This window comes from Rattus norvegicus, chromosome 12 (assembly GCF_036323735.1).
Source record: "Rattus norvegicus strain BN/NHsdMcwi chromosome 12, GRCr8, whole genome shotgun sequence".
In the NCBI taxonomy this organism is placed as follows: Eukaryota; Metazoa; Chordata; class Mammalia; order Rodentia; family Muridae; genus Rattus; species Rattus norvegicus.
The window spans coordinates 22,210,321-22,233,324 of record NC_086030.1 but is presented as its reverse complement, the minus strand read 5'-3'; the positions used below and the strand labels follow the sequence as shown (position 1 = coordinate 22,233,324).

The 23,004-nt window shown below is 44.0% G+C and overlaps 1 protein-coding gene across 1 annotated transcript; it reads left to right on the top strand.

The window, feature by feature from the left end:
- On the top strand, nt 1–22,072 carry Nxpe5 (neurexophilin and PC-esterase domain family, member 5). Its single transcript, XM_039089975.1, has 6 exons — nt 1–81; nt 10,475–10,575; nt 15,742–16,484; nt 17,187–17,269; nt 18,196–18,408; nt 21,363–22,072. Exons 2-6 carry the CDS (start codon nt 10,507–10,509, stop codon nt 21,893–21,895), a joined length of 1,641 nt encoding a protein of 546 aa, XP_038945903.1. The 5' UTR covers nt 1–81; nt 10,475–10,506; the 3' UTR covers nt 21,896–22,072.
- The last annotated feature ends 932 nt before the right edge of the window (nt 22,073–23,004 follow it).

The following is a 23,004-nucleotide window of genomic DNA, read 5'->3' as shown; positions in this document are numbered from 1 at the left end:
CTTCAAATATCCAACTGAGAAACTCCTAACGAAAACTGATTGCTTGGGTTGAGTTTAGACTGTTGAGTTGTACAACCAGGGGTGAGTACTACCTTTTTGTGTAGCATATGGGACTTGTATATAAAACGTATGTTTCTTGACCTTTTGATGAGCCATCTGTAGAATCATAAAAAAATTCTTTATATGATATTTAGATGTAATTTTAGGCAATACCCATGTGGTATCATAAAAAATTTTTAAAGAAATCTTTGGGATAGTGATTATCTATAGATTTTGAGGAATTTGGCAATGCGCCTGGAAGTTATTATCAATGTAGAACAAATAATCCACATGCACAAGTATGTCTTTAGGCTCTTACTGGTAAGTAAGTTGTTTAACACCTGTATCACTCATTGGTGTTACATCTATAATATTTTTAAAATTAGAAGTTATAAATTATTGCAGAGTTTTGATGTGTATGTTTCTGTACCTTATTGGTATATAATTACAGTAGGTGAAGAGGCCGAAGAAGAATAAATAATTGATAAGGAAATATGAAATTAATTCTGTGAGCTACCACTTCAGGAGAAGTATCATTTAGTAAGCTAATAAACCGCTCTGCATTGGGTGTTATTTTGCTTAAAGAATTTATCTGAGAGTGTCCAGAAGGCCACTGAGCAGAGCCAAACCCTCAGAGGCTGTCAGCAGATAGGGACATGCCCTACTGACTTGGCCCTAAACTTGTTGTAAGTCATTGAGGGGGCACTGTGTGGGAAGGTTGAGGCTGAGAGGATGATGGACAATTTGTTGTTGAGTAATAGAGTTGATTTGTATTACATCTGGAGCTACGTGGATGTTTGCTCTTTCAGTTTATTTAAAGTGAATGTTAAACGCTCATCTCAGTATTGAATAGACAAGTAGGAGAGAAGAGATTGCATTGGCTCGGGTTCAAGCCCTTTATGTCCGAGTTGCAGTTATTCCCCTATTAGAAGTCGGGTCCACTCATTTTTTCCCTTTAAAGGATGATTGATCAATCTGTACTGTGTTATTCTATCTGTGAGGGGAAACAAACAACAAAGAAACAATAACTAAGCCCTGGAGCAGCGGATCCATGGGCAAGCAGCAGAGGAGACCCTCCCTTACCCACCCTACTCCATCCCACGTCCCACCCCCCTCTACCCCTACCAACTGCAACTCTTCCTTGGAACTCCAGCCTTGCTCCAGCGCCTTTGTGTGCGCCACTCAGTTGGGAGCAGAAAGGGTCTCAGGGTGGCTTGAGCCCAAGGACTTCTGTGTTCCCAGTAAACATTCCCGCACACCCAGAGGTCATCCCACATAGAACTGTGAATAAAGGTCCTGTTTTGCTAACCCGAACCCTGCCTCTCTTACCACTTGTGTAATAGAGGCAGCTGGACCTCGGCACCAATGGCCAAAGCTGCAGCAATTTTTTTTAGGAAATCTGATATTTAAATAGCTTCTGAAGTATATTGTGCTTATGAATGTTTACTCTAAGAATGGATATTACTGAAATCATGGTGTTTTAGTAGTCTCTTCTATTTATTTTAATTTATTTATTTACATTCCAACCATTGCCCCCTGTTGCTGTAAAATTATTTTAAAAAAAAAAAAAAGGCTGTCTTTTATCCCGCATTAGATCCGGCACCACAGTGCCCCAAGGTATCTGTTAGCTATCTTCATCTCAGTCAGCAAAGCCTCTCACCCACTTTGCTCTATCCCATATCACACTGTCAATGGCTACTCTCTGAGCCTGGCAGCAATCTCTCTACCTGTCCAGTTCCCAAGGCAGGTTGTCACTGGGCCGGACATACACATCCCAATTTCGTGGCAGGCTAGCATGTCTTGCCACCACACACTCTCTTGAACTTCAATTAAATCGCCACATGAAAGAACACACAACAGAATAACCTCTGATCCAATTGACTGTGTAATTTGCTCAACTAGACATAAAAAGCCCTTTATCCATCCCTTAAGAACATTCATAACAACCTGTAAATGTGCAGAGAGGAATCTTAACATCAGCCTCCATGGTCTCTCTGCTGCTTCCCCCTCTCTTCTTTCAGTCTCCTCCCCTCCCAAACGTTTCTCCCACCCATCCTTCCTTCTCGTCCAATGACAGACCTCGTTCTATCTTGTACCTGCCTTCACCTGTATAAAGACAACATCCTACATCCCCCTTCTTCTCCCCCGCCAAAAGTTCATCATCCCATTCCTCTGCCCTCTTGCCTCTGAGAGTGCACTGTCCTCCCATGCTGGGCATCCCCCTTCCCTGGGCCCTCTTCTCCCTTAGGCACATCTCCTGCCACTGAGGCCAGACCAGGCAGTCCTCTCTATATATGTGCCAGGGGCCTCAGACCAGTAGGCTGCTTAGTTGGTGGTTCAGTCTCTGGGATCTCCAAGGGGTGGGGTGGGGGAACAGGTTAGTTGAGACTGCTGGTTCCTATGAAGTTGCCACCACTTCAGCTCCTTCAGTCCTTCCCTTAGTTCCTTCATAGGGGTCCCTGACTTCAGTCCAATGGTTGGCTGTAAGTATCTGCATCTGTCTCAGTCATCTGCTGATAGGGCCTTCTCATAGGAGAACTTAACGCTAGGCTCCTGTCTGTAAACATATCATAGCATCAGTAACAGTGCCTCTCCTTGAGATGGATCCTAAGTTGGGCCAGTCACTAGGCAGCCTTTCCTTCAGTCTCTTCTCCATTTTTTTCCCTGCAGTTCTTTTATTTATTTTTTTATTAATTTTTATTTACAGGTGTACACTGTGGCTATCTTCAGACACAACCAGAAAGGGGTATCGGTTCCCATTACAGATGGTTGTGAGCCACCATGCGGTTGCTGAGACTTGAACTCAGGACCTCTGGAAGAGCAGTCAGTGCTCTAACAGCTGAGCCATCTCTCCAGCCCCCTGCAATTCTTTGACAGAACAATTCTGGGTCAGAAATTTTGACTGTTAATTGGTAACCCTTTCAATTAGGGCCCTGACTATCTACTGGAGGTGGACTCTTTGAGATTCCTCTCTTTACATTTGGCTAAGTTCACCCCGATTGAGTCCTGAGAGTGTTTCCTCCCAGTCTCGTACTTTCTAGAAGTTCCCCACACTTCCCACCCCCGCAGAAACTGAATATTTCCACTCATTCTCATGGTCCTCTGGGATTCTCTCCTGGCTCCCACCTGTCCCCCCCCCACCTCTCCCACCCAGATCCCTTCCTCCTGTGATTATTTTGCTTCCCCCTCTAAGTGGGATTGAAGCATCTTCACTTGGGCTTTCCTGCTTCTTAAACTTCTTAAGGTTTATAAGTTGTATCCTGGGTATTCTGCACTTTTTTGGTTAATATCCACTTATCAGTGAGTACATATCCTTTAGATCTGGGTTACCTCACTCAGGATATTTTCTAGTGCCATCCGTTTGCCTGCAAAATTCATGATGTTCTCATTCTTAATAGCTAAATAGTAATCAATTGTGTAAATGAGCCACATTTTCTGTATCCTTTCTTCAGTTGAGGGACATCTGGGTACTTTCCAGCTTCTGGCTATTACAAATAAGGCTGCTAGGAACATAGTGGAGCATGTTTGTGGTATGATGAAGCATCTTTTGGATGTATGCTGAGGAATTGTATAGCTGGGTCTTCAGGTAAAACTATTCATTTTCAGGCCAGACTGAATTCCAGAAGAGTTGTACCAGTTTGCAATCCCACCAGTAATGGAAGAGTGTTCCTTTTTCTCTACATCCTCGACAGCATATGCTGTCCCTTGAGCTTTTGATCTTAGCCATTCTAACTGGTGTAAGGTGGAATCTCAGGGTTGTTTTGATTTTCATTTCCCTGATGACTAAGGATGTTGTACATTTCTTTAAGTGCTTCTCACCCATTCAAGATTCCCGTGCTGAGAATTTTCTATTTAGCTCTGTACCCCAATTTTTAAATGGGTTATTTGGTTTTTGAGAGTTAACTTCTTCAATTCTTTATATATCTTGGATAAAAGCCCTCTGTCAAATGTAGTGTTACTGAAGATTTTCTCCTATTCTGTAGGTTGCTGGTTTGTCCTATTGACAGTGTCCTTTGCCTTATAGAAGCTTTTCAGTCTCATGAGGTTCTATTTATCAATTGTTGATCTTAGAGCCTGAACCATTGGGGTTCTGTTCAGGACATTTTCCCCTGTGCTGATGAGTTCAGGGCCCTCTCCCACTTTCTCTTCTATTAGATTTAGCATAGCTGGTTTTATGGTGAGGTCCTTGATCCACTTGGGCTTGAGCTTTGTGCAAGGTAATAAATATGGATCTATTTTCATTCTTCTACATGCTGACCTCCAGTTAGACCAACACCATTTGTTGAAGATGCTTCCTCTTTACCACTGTGTGTTTGGGGCTTCTTCGTCAAAGATCAAGTGTCCATGGGTGTTTGGGTTTATTTCTAGGTCTTCAATTCTGTTCCATTCCATTTGATTCCTGTCTTTCTCTGTACCAATACCATACAGTTTTTATCACTCCTGCTTTGTTGCACAGCTTGAGATCAGAGATGGTGATTCCTCCCAGAAGATCTTTTACTGTTAAGAATTGTTTCAGCTATCCCAGGTTGCGGTTTTGGGTTTTTTTGGTTTTTTTGTTTTGTTTTGTTTTGTTTTTTGTATAAAATTGAAAATTGCCCTTTCCACGTTTATAAAAAAAATGTGTTGGAATTTTAATTGGGATTGCATTAAATCTGTAGATTGCTTTTGATAAAATGGCCATTTTCACTATGTTAATCCTACTAGTCTATGATCAGGGGAGATCTTGCCACCTTCTGAGGTCTTCTTCAATTTCTTTCTTCAGGTATTTAAAGGTCTTATCATACAAATCTTTCACTTGCTTGGTAAGCATTACAAATAACTTTAATTTTTTCAAACCTTACTTTAAATGATTTTTCTTAAAGACTTTAACATTCTTTATAACCCATTACCCACCAGAGGTAGTGGGAAGGAAAGGATACAGGAGAAGTGGACCTGTTTAGAAAGGTTCTTTGGAGCAACACCCATCTGCGTTATCTGGAAGTAGGCAGTTCAGTTCACAGGTTAGCAGGCAGCTGCAGCTCAATCCACTCACAAACACTTAATGGATACACCAGCAATACAGTTTGGTAGAGTCAGGTTAGCAACAGCAGTGGCATAGCATAGCAGAGACAGCCAGGCCTCGGCTCAAATCAGCAAATCAGCAGGAGGGACCAACAGGAACACTGGGAGAAATTCTTAGCTCTGTCAGGGAATCAAAGATGAGCGAAGACTTGAGATCCATAAGCATTGCGCAACGAGCTGTACCAGCAAGCCAAGTTCTGTCTCCTTCACTTCATCCAGTCCCAGTTACACCCTCCAAACATCAGGTGTCCTCCACATATGTGTCTTGCCTCAGCATGGGTCTTGCCGCAGCACTTGAATCCAATCAGCCCAAGCAAGTCCTCAGAAGTGCGAAGAAATCGCAGTATACCACCAGACCTTTTATGGTCCATTTCTCTCTATGGAGTCCCAACAAATACAGCTCAAGTATGCAATGTGAGGCAGACCAACACACTCGTGTTGTTAGCAAAGATTTCTTCATCACATTTCCTTTCACATGCTTGCTTTAGCAGAACATCCAAGACTTTTAACATGAAGGGGTGTTGCATTTTGTCAAAGGTCTTTTCAACCTCTAATGAGATGATCGTGAGACTTTTTCCCTTGAATTTATTTATACATCGGATTACAGTGATAGATTTTTTTTATATTGAACCATCCCTGCCTCCCTGGAATGAAGCCTACTTTATCATGGTGAATGATGTTTGTGATATGTTCTTGGATTTAGTTTGTGAGAATTTTACTGAATATTTTTGGATCGTTTTCATAAGTGAAATTGGTGTGAGGTTCTCTTTCTTGGTTGGGTCTTTGTGTGGTTTAGATATGAGAGTGACTATGGCTTCATAGAATAATTAGGTAGTGTTTCTATTCTGTGGAATAGTTTGAGGAGTTTTGGTATTACTCTTCTTTGAAGGTCTGGTAGAATTCTGCACTAAACCCATCAGGTCCTGGGCTTTTATTGGTTTGGAGGTTTTTAATGACTACTTCTCTTTCTAAGAGATTATGGGACTGTTTAGATAGTCTACCTGATCTTGATTTAACTTTGGTATGTGGTATCTGTCTAGGAAAGTCATCCATTTTATCTAGATTTTCCAGTTTTGTATAGTATAGGCTTTTGTAGTAAGATCTGATGATTTTTTAATTTCCTGAGTTTCTGTTGCTATGTCTCCCTTTTCTTTTCTGACTTTGTTCATTTGGATACTGTCTCTGTGTCCTTTAGTTAGTTTGCCTAAGGGTTTACCTATCTTATTGATTTTCTCAAAGAATCAGCTCTTGGTTTTGTTGATTCTTTGTATTGTTCTCTTTGTTTCTAATTGGTTGAGTTCAGCCCTGAGTTTGACTATTTCTTGCCATCTATTTCTCTTGGGTGTGTTTGCTTCTTTCTCTTCTATAACTTTCAGGTGTGCTGTTACATTGCTAGTATGGGAACCCTCCAATTTCTTTCTTTTTCTTTTTCTTTTCCTATTTTTTTGTTGTTATTGGATATTTTCTTAACTTACATTTTAAATGTTATCCCTTTTCACGTCTGGAATCCCTCTATCCCTTCCCCCCACCCCCCTGCGTCTTTGAGAGTATTCACCCACCCACTCCCTCCCACCTCCCCACACTGGCATTCTCCTACATGGGGGCATTGATCCTTCACAGGACCAAGGGCCTCTCCTCTCATTGATCCCCAATAAGGCCACCCTCTGCTACATGTGTGGCTGGAGCCATGGGTCCCTCCATGTGTACTCTTTGGTTGGTGTTTTAGTCTCTGGGAGCTCGGGGGAGTGGTGTCTGGTTGGTTGATATTGTTGTTCTTCCTATGGGGTTGAAAACTCCTTTAGCTCCTTCAGTCCTTTCTGTAACTCCTCCACTGGGGGCCCCGTTTTCAGTCCAATAGTTGATTGAGAGCATCTGACTCTGTATTTATCAGGCTCTGCCAGAGCCTCTCAGGAGACAGCTATGTCAGGCTCCTATCAGCATGCATCTCTTAGCAGCCACAATATTGTCTAGGTTTGGTGACAGTATATTGGATGGATCCCCAGGTGGGGCTGTATCTGGATGACCTTTCCCTCAGTCTCTGCTCCACACTTTGTCTCTGTATTTCCTCCTGTGAATATTTTGTTCTCCCTTCTAAGAAGAACTGAAGCATCCACTCTTTGGTCTTCCAACTTCTTGAGCTTCATGTGGTCTGTGGATTGTATCTTGGGTATTCCAAGCTTTTGTGGTAATATCCACTTATCACTGAGTGCATGCCATGTGTGCTCTTTTGTGATTGGGTTACCTCACTCAGGATATTTTCTAGTTCCATCCATTTGCCTAAGGATTTCATAAAGTCATTGTTTTTGATAGCTGAATAGTACTCCATTGTGTAAAATCACCACATTTTCTATATCCATTCCTCTGTTGAAGGACATCTGGGTACTTTCCAGCTTCTGGCTATTATAAATAAGGCTGCTATGAACATGGTGGAGCATGTGTCCTTGTTTTATGTTGGAGCATCTTTTGGGGATATTCCCAGAAGTGGTATAGCTGGGTCCTGAGGTAGTACTATGTCCAATTTTCTGAGGAACTCCAGACTGATTTCCAGAGTGGTTGTATCTGTTTGCAATCCCACCAACAATGGAGGAGTGTTCCTCTTTCTCCACATGCTCTCCAGCATCTGTTGTCAACTGAGTTTTTTATCTTTACCATTCTGACTGGTGTGAGGTGGAATCACAGGGGTGTTTTTCTTTATGAAGGCACTAAGTTCTATGAATTTTCCCCTAAGCACTGCTTTCACTGTGTCCCATAAGTTTGGGTATGCTGTGGCTTCATTTTCATTGAATTCTGTAAAGTCTTTAATTTCTTTCTTTATTTCTTCCCTGTTCAAGTTATCAGTGAGTAGAGAGTTGTCCAATTTCCATGAATATGTGGGCTCTCTCTCTCTTGTTTTTGTTGTTATTGAAGTTTAGCCTTAGTCGGTGGTGATCTGATAGAATACATGGGGCTATTTCAATCTTCTTGTACCTCTTTAGGCTAATTTTGTGTCTGATTACATGGTCAGTTTTGGAAAAGGTTCTGTGAGGTAGGGAAAAGAAATTATACTCTTTTGTTCAGGGTGAAATGTTCTTTAGATGTCTGTCAAGTCCATTTGGTTCATAACTTCTGTTACTTTCACTGTGTCTTTGTTTAGTTTCTGTTCCAATGACCTATCCATTGGTGAGAGCGGGGTGTTGAAGTCTCTCACTATTAATGTGTGATATTCAATGTGTGTTTTGAGCTTTAGTAAAGTTCCTTTTACGAATGTGGGTGCCCTTGCATTTGGGGCATAGATGTTCCGCATTGAGAGTTCAATCTGCTAGATTTTTCCTTTGATGAGTATGAAGTGTACTTAGCCATCTCTTTTGATAGCTTCCAGTTGAAAGTCTGTTTTATTGGATATTAGAATGGCTACTCCAGCTTGTTTCTTGGGACCATTTGTTAGGAAAATCTTGTCCAGCCCTTTACTCTGTGGTAATATCTGTCTTTGTCAATGAGGTGTGTTTCTTGTATTCAGCAAAATTCTGGATTCTGTTTACATATCCAGTCTGTTAGTCCATGTCTTTTTACTGGGAAATCAATTCCTTTGATGTTGAGAAGTATTAAAGAAGGTGATTGTTAGTTACTGTTACGTTTGTTGTTGTAGGTGACGTTATGTGTATCTGATTCTCTACTTCTGGTTTGGCTGTGAGATGATTATTATCTTGTTTTTTCTTTGGTGTAGTTAACCTACTTGTGTTGGATTTTCCTTCTAGAATCCCGTGTAGTATTAGATTAGTAGAAAGATATTGTTTGAATTGGGTTTTGTCATGGGATATCTTTGTATCTGCATCTATGGTGATTAGGAGTTTCGGTGGGTATAGTAACCTGAGTTAGCATTTGTGTTCTCTTGGAGTCTGGATGACAGTTGTCCAGAATCATCTGGCTTTTAAAAATCTCTATTGAGAAGTCTGATGTAATTGTTATAGATCTGCATTTATATGTTACATTGCCTTTTCCCCTTATAGCTTTTAACATTCTTTCATTGTTCTGTGAATTTAGTGCTTTGCTTATTATGCGATGGGATAATTTTTTTTCTATTCCAATCTATTTGATGTTCTCCAGGCTTCTTGTATATTTATGGCTATCTCTTTCTTTAGGTTAGGGCAGTTTTCTTCTATGATTTTTGAAGATGTTTTCTGACCCTTTGAACTGGGAATCTTTATACTCTTCTATTCTTATTGATCTTAAGATTGATATTTTCATTGTGTCCTGAATTTCCTGGATGTTTTTGCTTAGGAAATTTTTACACTTTGTATTTACTTTGACCAATATATCTTTTATGGTATCCTTTACACCTAAGGTTCTCTTTTCTATCTCTTGTATTTTGTAGCTCCTGATCTCTTTCCTAAGTTGTCTATCTGCAGGGTTTCCTCGATTTGTACTTTCTTTATTGTTTCTTTTTCTGATTTTGGTCTTAAACTATTTTGTTCAATTTCTTCACCTGTTTGTGTTTCCTGTATTTCTCTAAAGGATTTATTTGGTTCCTCTTTAGGGGCTTCACCTGTGTTTTCCTGTATGTCTTTAAGAGAGTTATTTATATCCTCCTTAAAGGCCTCTATCATCTTTGTGAGATGGAACTTTAGGCAGAACCTTGCTTTTCAAGTGTGTTAGGGTATCCAGGAATTGCTGTGATAGGAGAACTGGGTTCTGATGGTGCCAAATTACATTGGCTTCTGTTGCTTCTGTTCTTCTGCTTGCCTCTTAACATATGGTTATATCTGGTGTTGACTGGCCTGGGTGTCTGAATGGAGCTGGCCTCCTTGGAGGAAGGCAGTGCTGTCGCTGGTTGTGGAGGCGGGGTGGGGGATCCTGTGTCCCTGATTAGGGCAAACCTCCTGGAAGACACTTAGACTTTGGGTTCCAGGGCCAGGATCTGCTCCAGTTGCAGATGGAGGTGCAGATCAGGACTGTGTCCCTGGTTGCAACAGACTTCCCGGGAGACAGGCAGGCTGTGGGGTGGAGGAGGGTATTGGACTTTCTGCTCTGGTCCTAGTAGAGGATTAGACTGGAAGGAAAATGGATCTGGGGGTTGAGGGTGCTGTGGGTTCACCATCAGCTGAGCTCTGTGGGTGTCCCAGATGGTGTGGGTATTTGGGCAGGAGTCTCACCTGTGTCCCTGGTTACTGCAGACCTGTTAGGAGACAGGCAGGATGTGGGGTGTGGGAAGATGTTGCCCAGGTGGTGGAGCTAACCGGAAGCCAGGATACAGCTATTACCATGTTCCTATACTAACATAGGAATATGTACATATGTCAGACGACAGTGCTAATTGAAATTAGAGGCCAACACAGTGGATCAGCTCCTCTGTATTGGGAAGGCCTGTTAAACTTATGACACTGTGTGAATTTTCTAGATTTGTATGTATAATTCAAGAAGCTAATTCGTATGGGTCTCCTTATGAAGCAATTCAAGAAATACAAGATCCTGACTGTGGGCTTGGTCTTTCTGGTTTTGGTAAGTACTTTCCCCCCTTCTTGTTGGCTTGCTTACCTTACCGACTCTCCCATGTGTGGATGTGGATTAGTTACATGTCTTAACCATGGACAGTGGACTGGGGGAAGCTCTCATTCTTCCTTCCTTCGACTACAGTAATATGTTTGGGGCATCAGCTGCTGGGGAGAACATCACTCTAGAAAGAGTCTGAGCAGGTACCATGTGTTGGACTCAATCAGGGTATTTAAGCACAGAAGAAGTTGTCCAGGGAAGACCCAAGGAGAAAAGTATAGGCGAGTATGTGGACTATTGTTGGGAAGGCCTGAGCAAATGTCTGCTTGCCCAACATAGGGCATGAACAGCAGACAAGAGAGCTTGGTGAATAAATGGGTTGATTGGGGTTACTTACAGTAGCACGAGTAAGAAGTTGCCCCTAACAACCACATAAGCAAATGTACTCCACATACAACCTCTGTACCGCTGCATACATGGAGCTCGCCCTGTTATTAGCGCTCACCTGTACATGCTGCAGCCCCTCCAGACACCACGGAGCTGGAGGAGGACTGCAGACAGCAGGAAAAGATGGGAGTGGGGCTGCTGGAATTTCAGAGAAGGATCTAAGGACCCTCCAGAAACCTCTGCCAACACGGGAGTCGGCAGACTTGGCCTTGCTGAGATTCCCTGGCCTGTTCTCACCGCTGCTCTGGGAAAATGGTAATTAATGGCTGTGTTCCACACCAGCAACTCCTCAGTTCTCTTGCCTTTAAAGGATGTTGTTCTCTCTGTCCAAGGTAAAGAGGAAGAAGTCTTTTTGTGTCTGGTCCCATTTTTACCATTGAGGGGGAAAGGTCAGGGAATAGGAAAACTCTTGTGTACACACACACACACACACACACACACACACACACACAGTGGGACAGTGGGGTGGTAGTGAAGGGGATCAATGAGAGTGAGATGGAGATAGACCATAATGGGGTGAGTGTGATCCACATGCATTGTTTACATACTGACACAGTAAATAAGAAAACAAATTAAGACTGGACAGTGGTGGCTCCTGCCTTTAATCCCAGAACTCAGGAGGAGGCAGAGGCAGGCAGATCTATGAATTCAAGGCCAATCTGGTCTGCAGAGCAAATTCCAGAACAGCCAGGATTACACGGAAAATAGCGTGTTCCAAAAAAAAAAAAAAACGCAAAGGAAACAAATTTAAATCCCTGCCTCCTGCAAAAGCAAGCTAAGAGGTTAGGATAAGCCTCTGTCTCTTCTATGAAGTTACATTCAAGAAAAAGCCAAGAAGTGTCAGGAGGAAGCTTTCCCTATTTGTCTGTCTATAAAAACAGGAATTTTAACTCACAGGGTATTGTTATAGATATTTAAGTAGTACTTTTTTTTGCATGAAAACATAGATTTCATACTTGCCTTAGAAGATGAATGATTTGAAATACAAGAAGACAAATTGGACATTCTTCTGAGATCAATCAGAGTGCAAGAGACTTTAAAAAATGAATGCCTTCTTTCCAGGATGGTGACCTCATTTCCACAGCAACTGTGTGTTATAGGAAAGCAAGGTATCTTACCTATTCTATTCTTAGAATGGCATACAATACAAGCTCCAGGCCAATTGTGCCTCAAAAGTCACCCCCAAAAAAGGAGAATCTAACACAGCAGGAATTACTACAGATCATCTCAGAAGGCCTTTTCCGTACTAAATCTACCGACTGTTAGTGGTTCCTGTAGAAAGAGGAAGATGTTTCCCTCAGTGCTGTGGTTACTGGTAACTTGCCGTGTACTTGAGAGCCACCTTAGTTAAACTAATGAGGACACACCCAGAGGAAAGCAGACCTGGAAGAGGGAGGAATACGAAGGAGGGAAATAGAGGGCAGGAGAGGGCTCAGCGGTTAAAAATGCTTGCTGCTCTTCCAGACAACCTGAGGTCAGTTACCAGCACTTATGCCCAGTGGCTCCCAATGCCTGCAACTCCAGTTCTGAGAGATCTGATACCCAACTCTGACTGCCATAGGCCTCTGATCAATATACAATAATTCAATAAAAAGTTTACATTTGTATTAATATATAGTTAAAGAACAAAACTTAAATTATTCAAACAAAATGACTTTGAATTTGTATCAATACCTGATCATAACTAATAAGAACATTACATCCTAGATCATAACAATTATTACACATCAAATGACCAAACCTATCCACCGCAACTTAAGGGACCAGGGCAACGGTCTATGTAAAATTGCTTCCTGCTGAACTGGGGTGGAGAATTCCTGTTAGGGCCCTAAGGAGGGAAATGGGTAGTTGCTCAGGCTCTGTGTTTCTCCTGTCTCCGGATGACTGTCCAGCCTCTGTATTGTTCAGTCTCTGTGTGAGTGATGATTAGGGCTAGCCCTTTAGAAGTTGATTGCCTGCATAGTTTAGACAAATCAATGACCGAGACAGTCTGTGAATCCCCTGGGCCGTTTGCTTTGTGAAGCTTGTCTCAGCTGATAAGAGAAGACTGCCGGGACATGGTTTAAGCCAATAGAAAGTCTTTATTAGCCAGCCAGCAACGACACAAGGTGTTCAGGATCCTAGTGTAGCACTGAGTCTTTCTCAGGGTGAGCTTGTAGGATGAAATCCAGTATACTGTGTTGACACACTTCAGTCAACAAAAATAACCAGAAACAGAACTACGAGAGCTAAGCCAGGTTAGTGTACATTACAGCTTTCGCAGAGCTATATGAACATGAGGTGTTAAGGCCTTGGTTGTAGTTTGACACGTAGTGCTGTCTATATGCTGAGTTTTGCAGCCTGAATGGTACTTCTATCCCAGAGTCAGTTGTGCTAAGGTCTGGGGCCCTGGGGACTTGTCCTAGTGAATGAGTCAAATCATGAACTCATTCTGTTTTAGTTTCAGTTGCAGGGCCTCAGTGGCTTAACAGGGTCTCACTACTAATCCAGTCAGAATGAAAATTAAGGACCCAGCCTGTGCTCATAGCAGAGTAGTTAGCCAGGGAGACTAGATAACTGAGACTGGTACCAATATTGCCCAAACAGTAGAATTTTTCTTTTTTTTTTTTTTTTTTTTTTTTTTTTTTTTTTTTTTCTTTTTTTCGGAGCTGGGGACCGAACCCAGGGCCTTGCGCTTCCTAGGTAAGGGCTCTACCACTGAGCTAAATCCCCAGCCCCAAGAATTTTTCTAATAACTCATAAATCAGCATAGAAACAATTGGTTTCTTCCAAGGTCAGACATAGTTTTCTTTATCTCATGAGAACTTGAAGCCTCTCCCTTTGTGGAGGACCCTGTCTGCAAGACATCTAACTGTTCTTTAACTCAGAAATGGAAACGTTTAGTACCTCTGGGTCCTAATCAACCTATGTCTGTCCTTAGTTTGGAAAGCATCAGGAGAGGCACATTCATTCAAACCAGAACATGTCCACCCAGCAGTCTCAGAGCCCAGTAATATTGTTGTTATCCATATGAATTAGCCCACGAGGCCAAACAGCAGACATCAGAATGAGGGGAAATGCCTAGGTTAAGAGTCTGTGAGGTTAGATAAGTTTCAGCCCCTTCCAAGTCCTCTAGTGTTAATTTGGACTGTCCCAGCCACAGTGAGTTTCGTCAGTCGCTGTCCATGGACTGACAGCCTGGTTAGTTCCTATCCCTAGGCTGTGCAGAGAAGGGGGTCTGAGTGTCACCAGCAATCTTGACTGCTTGTCCTTGATTTCAGAAATGATTAACTCTATCCCCAGGGTCCCTTCCTGCAACACAGGTTGGTCCTGTCTCCCAAGGCCAGAACTTTTTAAAGGATTTTTCACTTGAAACCTCATTTTATAAACCCTATTTTTGCATTTAAACTCCTTTGTTTCTTTCAACCTGGGAATCTAGTCAAATGGCACTCATAGAATTGTAAACTCTTTCTTTCTATCTCAAAGACAAATCGCTATACTTTCCCTTTTCTTTGTAAACTAGACATCAGCAGACAAAGGTCAAGATGGATATGGGCTGCTGTGTGTAGTCACTCTAGGTAATATTTTGCCTGTGTCCCTGTTCCTAAGTTTACAGCGGAGGCAGAGGGTGGTGGCAGGTAGACAAGGACCCTCTATTCATACTGGGGAGGACAGAATGTTTTTTTACCCTCCCACATGGAAGAGGTTAATTGAGGACAATGGAGACAGAAGTCGGGAGAGAAAAGAAAAGAGAAAGACGAAAGACAGCAATTTGTAGAGAAGGCCAAATACACTCTAGGAGGGCCACGACTTTCTAATATCCTTTCCCCCATCAATGAGAAACCCTCTTTCTCTACAGATCATAAGCTGAGTAGTAAAAACATGTCAACTGACAGTCTGGGTGTGTGGTGGGAAACTGTCCTTTTCCCCATCTGAGAGCCAGTAACAGTTCTACTCTCTAGGCTGAGGTACCTGGCTTGGGCCCAAGTCTTCTTGGTTAAAGTAATTCCTGCAGCTTTCTGTTCCTGGTTTCATCTTTCATGCCCAGAAACTCACGGCTCAGCCTGGTATCCTCAGAAAGAAGGTAGCTGATTTGATCAATAGCAGTGGCTTCCTCAAATAGGACTGTAAGTGGGCCAGGCATAGGGCATGATACTGGGTCACAAGTCATCAGATAGCCAGTGTTTCAGTGCTCTGTAGAGGGGGTCCCCAACCGTGCCAGGGGTGCTGTGGGTATAAGATTTTTACCAGAGTTAACTTCTTTATCTCTTTTTCATTACCCTAGCAGTATCTACCACAGCTCTTAAACAGATGGGCCATCCTGTGGCAACAGGTTCCAAAGGTTTAGATAGTATGTCTCAGGGCATTTCATGGCCTTGGTTATCTGTAAGTCTCATTGTGTAACGTCAACAAAGAAAGTGATTGTGGCGTTTGGTTTATGTTAGAGGTCATACACATACGTCAAGGAATATTAAAAATACAAAAGGCAAAAAGGAACACCACTGGGCACCACAATTTCTCTGTTAATATGGGGTCATTCCAGTGGGAATTTACAGAAATTCTAGTAATACAATCACCCTAGCCTTGAGATGTTTCTTTCACATAGATGTCATGGTGACTCAAATGCCTTGCTAATGAAGGACAGACAGAAAGACACAGGCAGGTAGGACACCTAGGTGCTAATCAGCCAATAGGAAGAAAATGGGACACACACAACACACTAGCATAATCCCCTTTCTTTACCCACAGGTGTTCTGCCTCATGACCACTTGGCATGAGCCCATGATACATTGGCTCGAACAACCCCGTCCTGTCTCTGAAGATGTCTCAGAGTCCATCGACTGGGACTCTCTTTCTCAAGAACTCCCCAACTTGACCAACCTTCTATACTGGCCTCCAACTGGGGGAGATAGGGATGACTTTCTGGCCTCTACCAGCCCCAGAACCTCTACCTACCACTTGAAAGGACCTGCCCAGGCCAACTATACTCTGGGAAGTAACCTAGAGGCCATCCTTGTGGCTAGGGATCACTGGGGTAGGCCCAAAGCTCATGGTGGAGATCTGTTTCGGGCACAGCTGCTGGGCCCAGAATTGAGAGCAGGAGTCCCAGGGGATGTGAAGGATCTGGAGAATGGCACTTACCTCTTGTCCTTCCCCCTGCTTTGGGCTGGATGGGCCCAGGTGCAAGTGAGACTGATCCACTCCAGTGAGGCAGTTGGGGTCCTGCAAAGAGTCTGGAGAGAAAAACGAGCCACTGTTGATTTTAGAGGGTATTTCCGAGGAGCAAATGGCACTCAAGAGACTGTCATCTGTAACGTGGACCCCCAGTCAACTGGAGCCAAAGGGTCTACCTGCCAATACAAGGATGTGGTTTCTGGGGAGATCTGGTTCTGTGCTCAACCCCGTACTTTGCCCTGCAATGCTTTAGTGGGTCACTCGAGTGGAAGTTATCTGAAGGTGACCACGCCACATGATGAAGACCTGCTGGCTGGGTAAGAAGTCTAGGATCTTGAGTGAGTCCCAGTCTTAACCACAGGCATGTGGAGGTGAGAAGACAACTGGAGGAAGTCAGTCCTCTTCTTCTACCATGAGGGGCTCAGGTATCAAACTCAGTCTGTTGGGTTTGGCAGCAAGAACATGACGGTCATCATCTTCATCACCACCACCACCACCATCATCATCACCATCCATCATCATCATCACCATCATCAATTATTATTTAGATATTCCTAAGCCTGGAGGGAACTTGAGTTTCTGGTGGTTGAGAGTAACCTTTTAAGGAAGGCAGAAAAGTGAAGAGTTCAATGTCCTTGGCCTGGGGTTAATAAGCATGAGAACTTGTGTTACAAAAGCAGGGTTGGGGAACGGTGGTTGGAGGAGGGTGTTGTATTTCCTCGTGACTGTTTGTGTAAGAACAATAACAATTTATTATTCTTTCTAGATTATAGTGGCAGGGAAATTGCAATTTCTCACTCACTGTGGAGCTCTGTTATTATAAAAGGGAACTATGAGACTCTTCTGTTATCTTAACTATTAGTGAACTGATAAGACCCTTCCTTGTGTATTCCTCTTAACCACTCTACTTGCCCCATGTAGTGTGCCCACTTAAGTGTAGGGACCCAGAATTAGGCAAGTATAAATCTAATTTTCACTTGGTCAAGTTTCCCCAAAGCTCACATTCAGTGTTTCTTCAGGAATGTGACTGACCAGAAACTCCCTTCAGGCATACCTCCAATCCTAGTCCTACAAGCAGCCCAGGAGAACATGGAAAACACGGGTGAGTGAGGCTGGGGCATGTTTGGGATGGGCATCAGCTTAGATGGGCTGTGGGCTTTTGTATGCATGTGCATGTTGTCCAGCTGTGTTTGCTCATGTGTGTGTGCGTGCGTGTGTGTGGGTGTGTGTGCGTGCGTGCGTGCGTGTGTGTGTGTGTGGGTGTGTGTGTGGGTGTGTGTGTGTGTGTTTGCCTGTGTGTGTATCTGTGTATGTAAGTTATCTGTGTTGGTCTCTGTTCTCTGTGTGTATACGTGTGTAGGGGTGTTAGGGGTATCCGTCTTTATATAGTTGGGCTTTGTGTGTAATGTGTGTGACTTTGTATGTGTGTATGTGTGAACGTGTTCTCTGTGTTACTGTGGTGTATGGGTGTATGTGTTTGTATCTGTGAATCTATGCCTGTCTCTGAGTCTCTCTGCCTCTGTCTCTGTCTGTCTCTGTCCCTGTCTCTCTGCCCATCCCCCCCCCTGTGTGTGTGTGTGTGTGTGTGTGTGTGTGTGTGTGTGTGTGTGTGTGTGTATCTGTGGTATTTGAGGTGTTCATTCTCCTGTGTAGAAGTATACGGGGACAAGACTGATGTCAGAATGTTCTCCCCAATTGTTCTCTATCTTATTTTACGTTAAGTTGTGTAACATTTTTTTTTTTTGGCAGGGAAAGCAGTTTCAACTGGAAATGATTTATTATCTGAGAGTTAAAAATTAGGGACCTGCCAGCCCAAGTATGTCTGGTTAGATGGTGTGCAAGACTCAAGCAAGAAGGAAGAGCTAATTCTGCTCTTTCCAGCCACATCCAGGAAGCAAGGGAGGACCAAAGTATATATTACTGACCATAGAGTTTCTAAACATAGTGTTTGCACAGCAACTTGCAAGTTTTTAGTTTTTTCGGGTTTTTTTTTTTTTTGCATCTGCTCTTTTCTTCTCTCCCCTGTAGCCCTGCCCTCAAGGCCCCCATGTCACCCTGGCCACCTGTCTCCAAAACCCTCTGGATTCTACCACCAAGACAGATGGCATTCGACATTCTGTTCTAGCCGCCCTTTCCCCACTGTGGACAGCATCCTGAACTGCCTGGCTGGACGCATTGTCTACATGATGGGGGATTCCACACTCCGGCAGTGGTGGGAGTATCTTCGAGACACAGTGCCCTGTGAGTGACCGTGAGGGGAGAGGAGGGCCTGTGAGGACTCATGATGGAGAAGCCTGACAGCGAATTCATTGAAGGAGAGACTCCCTCGCTTAGTAGAAAGGTGGTGCAGGCTGCTGTGATTTTCTGAAGGGCAATGAGTGAACGAGTGCGGTGTGTGCTTTGTTTTATGAGATGAGGTCCCACTATGTAGCCCTGGTTGGACTAGAACCCATTATGGTGATCAAGATGACTGCAAAGTCACAATATCCACCACCCTGTGCATCCTGAGTTCTACACTTAAAAGCAAATTCCAGCTAAGAGTGAGTTTTAAGAAACTCATGCATGTGCATGCCTGCATGCATATGTGTAACCAGGGTTGATCTTGAAGCTCTGATCTTCCTATCTCTACCTCCCATGTGATTAAATTACAGGCATATGTTACCACACCCTGTTGGTGTGATGCTTGAGGTATTTGGGATATAATGCAGGGTTGTATGGTAGGCAAGATGTCTACTAACCTATGCACATCCCCAGCCTGCCAGAAGGAAGTCATTCAGGAGAATAGGTTAAAGACAGGGCTACAATCCTTCAAACAATGAAATGTGGGGTGATAGCAAAAGAGCCATTGCTGTGTTTCTAAATAAAATCTGCAGCCACCATCTAGTGTATGTGTGTGCATGTATGCACATGCACATGTGTTTGTGTGTGTGTGTGTGTGTGTGTGTGTATGTGTATGTGTGTGCCTGTGTGTATGTGTGTGTTTGTCTGTGGTGGAGGACAGAAAACAATTTCTGACGTCACTCTTAGATACAGTCTACTATGTTTCATTTTATTATTATCAGTGTGCATGGGCATGCTCATTGTGTGTTCATGTGTGTGGTATGTCCAAGGTTGTGCACATGTCCTGGCACACGTGTGGAGTTCAGAGGACACCTTTCAGAAGTCAGTTTTCTGCTTCCAGGGATGGAGCTCAGGTCTTCAGGGTCTTTTACCTATTGAGTCATCCGCAAGTCCTGCCACCCCAGGCAAACATTCCACATGCTGAGCTACATCCCTGCCACCATTGTTTATGGTCATGGTAAAACACTACACATCCTTGGATCTCAGCGTCCCTGCCTAGAGTGCAGAGAGAAATACAACAACAGCCTGAGTATAGTAGTGTACTCCTATGGTTACAGCACTCTGGAGATATGTCTCAGGTAGGGTTTACTGCTGTGAGCAGACACCATGACCAAGGCAACTCATAAGGACAACATTTAATTGTGGCTGGCTTACAGGTTCAGAGGTTCAGTCTGACATCATGAAGGTTGGTAACATGGCAGCATTCAGGCAGGCAAGGTACAGAGGGAGCTGAGAGTTCTACATCTTCATCTGAAGGCTGCTAGAAGAAGACTGGCTTCCCGGCAGCTAGGATGATAGTCTTAAAGTCCATGCCCACAAAGACACACTTTCTCCAACAAGACCACATCTACTCCAACAAAGCCACATCTCTGAATGGTGCCACTTCCTGAGCCAAGCATATTCAAACTACCTCAAGATACTGGCAGTTAGGTTGGGAATAGAGGGCCAGCCATTTTCAGCTACAAAGAAGGTGAAATCTAGCATGACCCACGTAAGATTCCCTCAAATGGTTGTGTGCACACAAGAGTCCCCTCTGTTGAACACACACACACAAACACACACACAAACACACACACACACACACACACACACACACACACACGCTTCATAACAATTTTTGAGACAATTGCCTCTTATTGACCTAATAGGCTAGGCTGGGTGGCCATCAAGCCCCAAGCATCTTATCTATATGTTGCCAGCTATAGCCTTACAACCAAAAGGCACCAAATCTGACTGTTTTTAATGTGGGCTCTGTGGATCATACTCAGGTCATTGTATTTGCATAGCAAATCTCTATCACTGAGCAAAACCCCAGCATCACAGGGGGATTATAGGCAAGTAGACTACCACTGAGCCATACTTCCCCAGTTCCTCAGTGAGAGATTCTAGCAGGAGCTTACCACTGAGCCACAGCCAGCCACAACCACAGATATGGAGCACTACCTCTGATGCTCCATTGAGGGGGTAGGGAGTGCATCTCAGGAGTGGAGCACATGTCTAGCATCTGAGAGGCCCTGGGTTCATCCCCAGCCCTGCAGAATAATAGAAGGAAGAAGTGTCATGAGATGAGAACAGCAATGATTAAAATGGTCCTACTCAGTGGCTCACAAGTGCACAAGCTCAAACTCCAGGGAGTCTGACACCCTCTTCTGGCCTCTTGAGGCACCTGCACCCACTTGCACATATCTAACAGAGACACATGTTAGCATACACATAATTAAAAGACAAAATCATCTGAGTGTGGTAGCCCATATCTCTCAGGATCTGGAAGGCAGAAGCAGGTAGCTCCCTATAAATTTGAGACTAACTTGGTCTAGTCTATTCCAGGTCAGCTAGGACTACACAGAGAAATGTGTGTGTGTGTGTGTGTGTGTGTGTGTGTGTGTGTGTGTGTGTGTGTGTGTGTGTGTGTGTGTACTGGGTGTAGTGCTGCATACCTTTAATCTGAACACCTGGGATACAGAGGCAAACAGATCTGTGACTTCAGGGCCAGCCTTGTCTACTTAGTGGCATATACATATATGAGATGTATGCAAAAAGGTAATTAATAATCCCATGTTAATTCACTCTGTGTGTCTGTGTCTCTGTGTGTGGATATGTCTGTGTGTGTGTCTGTGTGTGTGTGTGTGTGTGTGTGTGTGTGTGTGTGTGTGTGTGTGTGTGTACAGTGGCATACTACAGTGTATGAGAAGATCAGAGGACCATGTGCAAGAGCTGACTCTCTCTTTCTACCATACGAATGAATCTCAGGGGATTAAACTCAAATAATGAGTGTTGACAGCAAGAGCCCTTCCTGGCTGAGTCATCTTGCTTGGTTCCCTATGTTAAAAACCTGTTTCTCCTCCTCCATACAGCCCTGAAGCCAGTTGACCTACATGCCACTTATCAAGTAGGTCCCCTGATGGCCGTGGAGACAACTCGGGGGACAGTGTTGCACTGGAGGGCACACAGCTGGCCCCTGCGTTCTCTCCGCACCCCAGTGGCCTCCCTGCACTCTGTGGCCAGAGAACTACATGGCCTGGCCGGGGGACCCTACACAGTGGTGGTGCTGGGTATGGGAGCCCACTTTACCACGTTCCCTCCCTCCATCTTTGCCCGAAGACTGGCAGGGATTCGGGCAGCTGTGAAGGCCCTGCTGGACCGGGAACCCAGTACTCTGGTCGTCATCAAACTGGCCAACACTGGCTACAAATCGGTGTATGGCAGTGACTGGCTCACACTCCAGATGAACCGCTTCCTCCGCGCTGCCTTTGTTGGTCTCCGCGTGGCCTTTGTGGATGCGTGGGAAATGACCTCCAGCTTGGCTGTGCCAGACGACATCCACCCAAGGAAGCTTATTGTCCGCAATGAAGTGGAATTATTTCTGTCCTTCATCTGTCCCACCTGAGTGCTCCTGAGGGATCTGAGGCTGAATGGATTGAGAGAGAGCCTGGGTGTGGCCGTCTCAAAATGAACTTCTGTGATGGAAAGCTGAAGCTACCCTGGCTCACCCACTATGACACTGTGGGTCCGTATTTCATACTTCGCTCTGTGCGCCACGTGGATAAATCTAGTTCAATACAAATGATTTGCATCGTTTTCTCTTTTTGAGTGTAAGGGGTTGTGGGTGGTGTGTGTACACATATATGTACAGATTGCTTGCCCCTCTGTGCACACAAAGACCAGAGGACATCTTGGGTTATCCTGCTCTATCTAGGAAATGCTGTTTAGCATGACTCAGTATCTGGTGTTGCTTCAATCTCATGGAGTCTGGCACTAGGCAGTATATTTTAGGCACATTTAAGTCCAGTATAATTTGGGTTTCCTAGTGTAACACCATCCCATGTGTACAAGGAAGCAGAATACATCTTAGAGACCTTCCTCTGTATTCCACTTTGTATTCCTGGGATAGACAATGAAAGAGCCATTGTGGCTGCAAACATTACAGGGTCCAATACGAGCAAGGATTCATCACAGTTTTGCAGGAGCGTTCTTTTCATTCTATTGACCAAGGGCAAAGAGTTACTGATAAAAATGGGTATACTAGGGCCTCTCCTGCCTTAACCTTCCTACCATGCAGGAAAGGAAGGCAGTACGCATAGCACATCCATAAAAAGGTCCATCCCAAAGGCAGATGTTGACAAAAGGGAAGGGGATGATTAGAGATGGGATTTCTATCAGGAGGGATGGAAGTACATGGAAGCATAATCTATGTGATAGAAAAACCTCGCTGATCCTGGCCCACAGCTCCCTGCTCCCAAAATCTGTGGGAGAAAGAGCTCAAGGCCCAGACATGTGGGCACTCCTGAGACTGCAGGGCAGGAAAGACCACCAGTACTGCCCACCACTGCCCACATCCCAGGCCGAAGAAGAACCGGTATAGTGCCTCTGGGAATAGGAAGATAGGGTCACCGCCCGGATCTGAAGGGACCCAGTAAAACAGCTCCCTGCACCCAAATCCTGTGGGAGGGAGAGCTAGACATTCAGAGGGGCAGACACACCTGGGAAGCCAGAGGA